This window comes from Trachemys scripta, chromosome 1 (assembly GCF_013100865.1).
Source record: "Trachemys scripta elegans isolate TJP31775 chromosome 1, CAS_Tse_1.0, whole genome shotgun sequence".
NCBI lineage: Eukaryota > Metazoa > Chordata > Testudines > Emydidae > Trachemys > Trachemys scripta.
In genome coordinates this window covers 342,308,550-342,316,641 of record NC_048298.1, presented here as the reverse complement: position 1 = coordinate 342,316,641, position 8,092 = coordinate 342,308,550, and the positions used below count along the sequence as shown (strand labels likewise).

At 46.2% G+C, this 8,092-nt stretch overlaps 1 protein-coding gene across 1 annotated transcript; it reads left to right on the top strand.

Annotated features, from left to right (window-relative positions):
* Positions 1-5,801: 5,801 nt before the first annotated feature.
* LOC117872735 (olfactory receptor 52R1-like) lies at positions 5,802-6,749 on the top strand. The gene has a single exon (XM_034761483.1). The coding sequence runs from the start codon at positions 5,802-5,804 to the stop codon at positions 6,747-6,749; it is 948 nt and encodes a 315-aa protein (XP_034617374.1).
* The last annotated feature ends 1,343 nt before the right edge of the window (positions 6,750-8,092 follow it).

The following is an 8,092-nucleotide window of genomic DNA, read 5'->3' as shown; positions in this document are numbered from 1 at the left end:
ACCCATGAAAGCTTATGCTCCAATACATCTGTTAGTCTTAAAGGTGCCACAGGACTCTCTGTTGCTTTTTACAGATCCAGACTAACACGGCTACCCCTCTGAAAGTGTTGAAAGGTACAGAGAACTGTGCAAGAACACCTGTGGGAGTTGTATGGTCAAAACCTAATTAAGGCCTTGGCCATACTGCCACTGCATTAGTCATTGACAAACACCCCTGCAATAAACTAAGGGGAGAGATCTGATATTATGTTCCTTAAAGCAAAACCCTCATGTCCCCATATTTACTCTGGTCATATGATTATGATGTGTTTCATATATAGTTTGTCATGTAATGTATCAATGGAAAAGTTATCATTTGGTGAACATTATTACCCTATTTGTATTCATGCATTATTTTTGTACCTAAAGTTATGAATATTAACTATGTACGAGGATTTCAAATATGTTTGTTCATTGGTAACAGCCACAATGGAGTTTCTATCTAGTCTAGCCAGTATATTGTGAATGAACCATTCAAGATTATGGTATATTAAAAAGCATGATAGGCTTTAGAAGAACATTATCCCCACGTCATGGACTTGCCTGTGATGTTCTAGCCAGGATATGGGTGATGGCCCCTCTTATGAATTATTGAAGCAGGCAAGGGCATGTGACCAGCTCATATGACACTGGACTACATCTTGTGTCTGAACTTTTCCACTAACTGCGCTGGGGGTTTTTGCTTGGAAAAATGAAATTCCCTCCATATGGCAGAAGCTGTATATTAGGGAAAAACAACATTTTCAGTTGGCCTCATTCTCCCCTCAACTCAACAACCAGATCCACCTTAGGAATAAGGACAGAACTGGGGATGTTGTCCCAAGCTGAAGGGGTTTCTAGCCTGTGTATGAAAGATGGATGGACTGTTTGTCCCATATGGGTGAGACACTCCTTGATTCAAATCCTGTCTAACGTATAGAACTTAGATTGCAATTTTGTTAATTTCTTAAGTAACCACTTTGATCTCTATAACTTATGACTTAAAATCAATCTTTCTGTACTTAGTACATCTGCTTTCTATTTATTTACCTAAAATCATGTGTTATTTGAAGTATAAAGGGAAATCTGCTCAGGAACAGGGGCTGGTGCATTGTCCTCTCCACATTGAGGGAAGGGGGCAGGGCAATAAACTTACACTGGTCAGTCTTCTGACAAGGACAAGACAGTACAGCTCTGGGGTCCTAGGCTGAGGATCTGAGGGAACTCGCTGGATTCTTTCTATCATTGGTTCATGAGTGGCTAGTGGAAACTTTCACATAACTGCAGGTGTGTGTGTGTCTGTCTGTGTATGACTCTTTAAGTGCAAGACCTGGAGGGGCTTGCTGCATTTCACAGACTCACAGTGGGCCAAGGTTGGTATGCGAGAGGGCTTGAGGGTACCCCTGTTTCAGGTTGCACCCTGCAGAAGTCCATCACGTCTACAAAACCAACAGGCCCTATGACAGTATGAGTCCATTTACCACTTATCATGTGCTCTGTTACAGACGGAGAGACCGTTTTTATGGCAGGGAACTCAGAACTCCAGGGGTCTGCCTGTCATTCTCTTTGTGACTTTGGCCAAGTCATGTCTCCCTGTACCTCAGTTTACCTGTGGATTTAATGGCGATGTGTTCATAGTGACTTTCCTTTGCTCGGTCTTTTGAAGATCCTTCAATGAAAGGTTTTCCGTGATATGATTATAGTTACTGATGAAAATTACCGATCTATTATCCCTTAACAAAAATGTCATGTGCCTCCAGAAAGACTTCGTGTCTCCTCTCAGTCATCTTTCTCCAGATCTGTCTGTCTACTATCTACCTATCCATCCTGGGCATTTACACAGCATCAGACCCTATGAGACCTAAGCACTATCCCTAGCTTTCTTAGTAATCAACTATATTTTTTAGATATACACAAATGCACAGAGCAGCCAATTACTCTCTGACTCAGCACAGAGCCCCAGTGTTCTCATCTCCCTTTGGGAAGGTCCCTTAATTACTGTTTGCTGCTAAAGCTGGATAACAAACTCATTAGTGCAGATATGGAAACACAGACATGAGCTAGAGTGTGTCTGGTCTCCAGTCTGTCTGCATCCAGATGCCGCTTCTCCAAAAGAGACTGAGTGAACCCCACTGGGATTGCACAGAGCTATATTTTCAACAGTGCACATCCTTGTGTGAGCTCTCAGCGTGGGATGCTGCTGCAGATGCTGGGATGAGAGAGGTGTGGGACACGGCTACCTGAGGGATATTCCCAGTGAAGAGGTTTCTGTCTTGGAAATCACAGGTACCCTCTTTTTCAGTTCAACAAATGAAGTGCAATGTATGCATGATGGGATAGAAAATTGTTTTTTTCTTTTTCATTTCCACTCCACACAGCCACTAAATACCCCAGGGCCCTTGCCACAGGTGCTGAATTTGCTCCAATATCCTGGGCCAAAATGTCCCTCTTTGTTGTGCTCCTCGGTGATGGACTCCAGCCGTAAGGTGGCTGCATTTCAGTGGCACAATGGATCCTTCAGGATGAAAGTTGTTAGTAGATGTCCAGGAAAAGGCCAGATTTGGAAGCTGTGGTCCCTAGTTTGCTCATACCCCCATGAAGCGCTATTGCAGCCCCGCTGTCGTGTTTTAAGTGTAGACAAGCCCTCAAGCAGATCATCCAGAAAAACATCCAGTCTGGAGTAAGAACTGAGTAAAACCTCAGGAGCCAGCTGTGTGTTAATGCACAGACACTGTCACCTCCGCCTCTTGCAATTTAGGGCTTTGGCTGTTAGCAGGGCAGGGTGGGGGGTGGGTGTTACCAGACTTTATCTGCTGAAAAGCATGAAGGTGCAAGGGCTCCTCACTAGCAAAAATATAACAATTTTTCAACATGGGCAAGACATCTTCTCCCCTAGCTTCATGCTAGAAATTGGCTGAACTGTTGTGCCTACAACTTTCAAAATGCAATTCAGACAAAAGTAGACAGCCAGCATGAGAAATTTCAGGTTAATGTTTAAAGCAACAGAGGGTCCTGTGGCACCTTTAAAACTAACAGAAGTATTGGGAGCATAAGCTTTCGTGGGTAAGAACCTCACTTCTTCAGATGCAAGTAATGGAAATCTCTAGAGGCAGGTATATATCAGTATGGAGATAACGAGGTTAGTGCAATCAGGGAGGGTGAGGTGCTCTGCTAGCAGTTGAGGTGTGAACACCAAGGGAAGAGAAACTGCTTCTGTAGTTGGATAGCCATTCACAGTGTTTGTTTAATCCTGATCTGATGGTGTCAAATTTGCAAATGAACTGGAGCTCAGCAGTTTCTCTTTGGAGTCTGGTCCTGAAGTTTTTTTGCTGTAAGATGGCTACCTTTACATCTGCTATTGTGTGGCCAGGGAGGTTGAAGTGTTCTCCTACAGGTTTTTGTATATTGCCATTCCTGATATCTGACTTGTGTCCATTTATCCTCTTGCGTAGTGACTGTTCAGTTTGGCCAATGTACATAGCAGAGGAGCATTGCTGGCATATGATGGCATATATAACATTGGTGGACGTGCAGGTGAATGAGCCGGTGATGTTGTATCTGATCTGGTTAGGTCCTGTGATGGTGTTGCTGGTGTAGATATGTGGGCAGAGTTGACATCGAGGTTTGTTGCATGGGTTGGTTCCTGAGTTAGAGTTGTTATGGTGCGGTGCGTGGTTGCTGGTGAGAATATGCTTAAGGTTGGCAGGTTGTCTGTGGGCGAGGACTGGCCTGCCTCCCAAGGTCTGTGAAAGTGAGGGATCATTGTCCAGGATGGGTTGTAGATCACTGATGATGCGTTGGAGAGGTTTAAGCTGAGGACTGTAGGTGATGGCCAGTGGAGTTTTGTTGGTTTCTCTTCTGGGCCTGTCTTGTAGCAGGAGGCTTCTGGGTACACGTCTGGCTCTGTTGATTTGTTTCTTTATTTTAGGTTAATGTTTGGCAAACTTATACACAACTGAAAATGAAGTCTTGTAATTGAAGGTGTCAGAAAGACTTAACTATGGGTGGTGCTACCAGCAACACGAACTATGGCTAATACCGTTGTGAATCCCATTCAGCTAAGTTCTTTGCTCCAATAATGTATGTGGCAAGAAGTTCACAGGCCAAATATGGATTATATAAGCACTTTTCTTTTATCAATTGTATATGTTCAGAGTTTCAATGTAATTGAATGTTCCCTTGTTCATGTGTTATGAGACAGAATAAATATCAATGTCTGAACTACTTTCTATATCAAGTTTCAGAGTAGCAGCCATGTTAGTCTGTATCCGCAAAAATAACAGGAGTACTTGTGGCACCTTAGAAACTAACACATTTATTTGAGCATAAGCTTTCGTGGGCTACATCCCACTTCTTCGGATGCATAGAATGGAACATATATTGAGGAGATATATATACACACAAATACAGAGAGCATGAGCAGGTGGGAGTTGTCTTACCAACTCTGAGAGGCCAATTGGCTCTCTGTATATGTTTCCCACATGACTCTGTGAGGGAATTGTTGAGGCAGGGAGCACCATAAAATATGGAATTGACATTAGTAAGCGGAGTGCCCCAAGGGTCGGCCATGGGCACGGTTTTGTTCAATATCTTCCTTAATGGTCTGGATGATGGCATGGTTTTGCACCCTCAGCAATTTGCAGATGACACTAAACTGGGAGGCGTGGTAGATACACTGGAGGGTAGGGATAGGATACAGAGGGACCTAGACAAATTAGAGGATTGGGCCAAAAGAAATCTGATGAGGTTCAACAAGGACAAGTGCAGAGTCCTGCACTGAGGACGGAAGACTCCTATGCACTGCTACAGACTAGGGACCAAATGGCTAGGCAGCAGTTCTGCAGAAAAGGACCTAGGGGTTACAGTGGACGAGAAGCTGGATATGAATCAACAGTGTGCTCTTGTTGCCAAGAAGGCTAACGGCATTTTGGGCTGTATAAGTAGGGGCATTGCCAGCAGATCGAGGAACGTGATCGTTCCCCTTTATTCGACATTGGTGAGGCCTCATCTGGAGTACTGTGTCTAGTTTTGGGCCCCACGCTACAAGAAGGATGTGGAAAAATTGGAAAGTGTCCAGCGGAGGGCAACAAAAATGAGTAGGGGTCTGGAGCACATGACTTATGAGGAGAGGCTGAGAGAAATGGGATTGTTTAGTCTCCAGAAGAGAAGAATGAGGGGGGATTTCATAGCTGCTTTCAACTATCTGAAGGGGGGTTCCAAAGAGGATGGAGCTTGGCTGTTCTCAGTGGTGGCAGATGACAGAACAAGGAGCAATGGTCTCAAGTTGTAGTGGGGGAGGTCTATGCTGGATATTAGGAAACACTATTTCACTAGGAGGGTGGTGAAGCACTGGAATGCGTTACCTAGGGAGGTGGTGGAATCTCCTTCCTTGGAGGTTTTTAAGGCCTGGCTTGACAAAGCCCTGGCTGGGATGATTTAGTTGGGAATTAGTCCTGCTTTGAGCAGGGGGTTGCACCTGATGACCTCCTGACGTCCCTTCCAACCCTGATATTCTATGATTCTATGGTTCTATGATTTGTTCATAATTCATTTATCTGAATAATGAAAATGTCACTTTTTAGTGTGTGAAGAGCGACCAATCTGCTTCATCCATGAGAACAGCCTCCAGTGGTACATGCAGTGTCTCATATTCAAATTGTTTCTCCTTCCAGGTATTTGTACTGCGACCATCACCCTGGGCATATACAGGAAGTCTGGGAAACCTACAGTACATGCAGGAGACACCGTTCTGCCTCAGAGTTGGACACCTTCTCCCCTACTCCATGTCAGATTCCAACACAACTGAATTCACCAACCCCTCCACTTTCATCCTGCAGGGCATTCCTGACCTGGAGGCAGCCCACGTCTGGATCTCCATCCCCTTCTGTGCCATGTACATCATAGCCATCTTGGGGAACTTCACCATCCTGTTCATTGTGATGACAGAGCCAAGCCTCCATGGTGCCATGTACTATTTCGTCTGCATACTGGCTGTTACCGATCTGGTCCTGTGCACGTCCACCCTGCCCAAAATGCTGGCAATCTTCTGGTTCAATTCCAGGGAGATAGATTTCAGTGCCTGCCTCACCCAGATGTATTTCATTCACTGTTTCACAGTGATAGAGTCTGGCATCTTTGTGGCCATGGCTTTGGATCGTTACGTGGCCATCTGTGATCCCCTGAAACATTCCACCATCCTGACAAACCCCCTGGTGGCCAAGATCAGCCTAGCTGTGGTGCTGCGTGGCGGCATAGTCGTATTGCCCTATCCCTTCTTGGTAAGACAGTGGCCATATTGCACAACCAATATCATCCCGCAGCCGTACTGTGTGCACATGGCATTGGTGAAGCTGGCCTGTGCAGATACCCGCTTCAGTAGTTACTACGGTCTCTTTGTGCTATTGTGTGTGATGGGTCTGGATGGGATTTTTATCACTGTGTCCTATACCCAGATCCTCAGGGCCATTTTCAGCCTCCCTACAAAGGACGCCCGGATCAAGACTTTTGAAACCTGTGGCTCCCACCTTTTTGTCATTTTAGCCTTCTACATCCCAAGTCTCTTCATCTCGCTGATGTACAGGTTTGCCCAAAATGTGCCCCTGCATTTCCACGTTCTCATTTCCAATGTGTACATCTTGATGTCCCCCATGCTAAACCCCATCGTCTACGGAGTGAGGACCAAACAGATCCGGGACAGGCTGCTCCGGCTCTTTACTCAAAGAGGAGCCTAAAGTTTTCTCCTGGTGCTCTGGCTCTCAGAACGAGGTCTGTGCAGAGCTGTCTGGTGACATGGTGCTGGGACCCCTTCCCTGAATCACTTACTGGAAAGTAAAAGTGACATTAAATCCTCTCTTGGCCTTGCTGTGTTGTGTCAGTGTGACTAACTGATAAATCATTCTGTGTACAACTCATTCTCCTATAGGATTGCCACCCTTCTAATAGCTCTTAACTGGACCTCTGAGGCCCCAAGCCCTGACCTGCCTATTCCCAAGGGCTCTGCCCCCTGCCCCACCTCTTTCCACAAGGTCGCTTCCACTGTCCCATCTCCCCCAAGGCCCCACTCCCTTCATCTCTTTCTCCAGTGCCCCGCCTCACCTCTACCACTTCCCACAAAACCCCACCTATGTTTCTCGCACTGCTCCTCTCCAACCCCATCCACTTGCTGGATCATCTCCACCTTCCTCTCCCACAATCTGGGCAACCTCTGCTCCAGGACTGGGATGGGATCTGCTGCAGCCTGGCAAGGAACCGGCAGTGAGAAGGCAGCGCTGGGGCTAACAGGCCAGTGCAGAGCAGAGAGGGAAGCCAGGAAACCGTATAAAATCAGCTGAGGGTTGGGAGCAGGGCTGTGATGCAGTCAGCTGAGATTGTGCATCACACAGCTTGTGGGCTCTAAAGCTCAGCTGTAAAGTCCTGAGGGCAGAGACCATTGTGAGGCTTATTTCCTTAGCTTTCGGCGATGGTTTCAAGTTACAGTGGGGGAGGTCTAGGTTGGATATGAGGAAACACTATTTCACGAAGAGGGTGGTGAAGCACTGGAATGGGTTCCCTAGGGAGGTGGTGAAATCTCCATTCTTAGAAGTTTTTAAGGTCAGGCTTGACAAAGCCCTGGCTGGTATGATTTAGTTGGGGTTGGTCTTGCTTTCAGCAGGGGTTTGGACTATATGACTTCCTGAGGACCCTTCCAATCCTGATATTCTATGATTCTATAATTTGTTCCTCCTCACTGGGGGCCTGTAGCTGGCAAGGTCCCTGCAATGGGGATGGGCTGGAAGCCTTTGTCCTCATAGACTCAAATACTTTAAGGTCAGAAGGGACCATTATGATCATCTAGTCTGACCTCCCACATGCTGCGGGTCACAAAACCTGACCCACCCACTCCTGGAATAATTCTCTCCCTTGACTCAGCTGTTGAAGTCCCCAAATCATGATTTAAAGACTTCAAGTCGCAGAGAATCCTCCAGCAAGTGACCCCTGCCCCATGCTGCGGAGGAAGGCGAAAAATCTCCAGGGCATCTGCCAATCTACCCTGGAGGAAAATTCCTTCCCGACCCCAAATATAGCAATCAGCTGA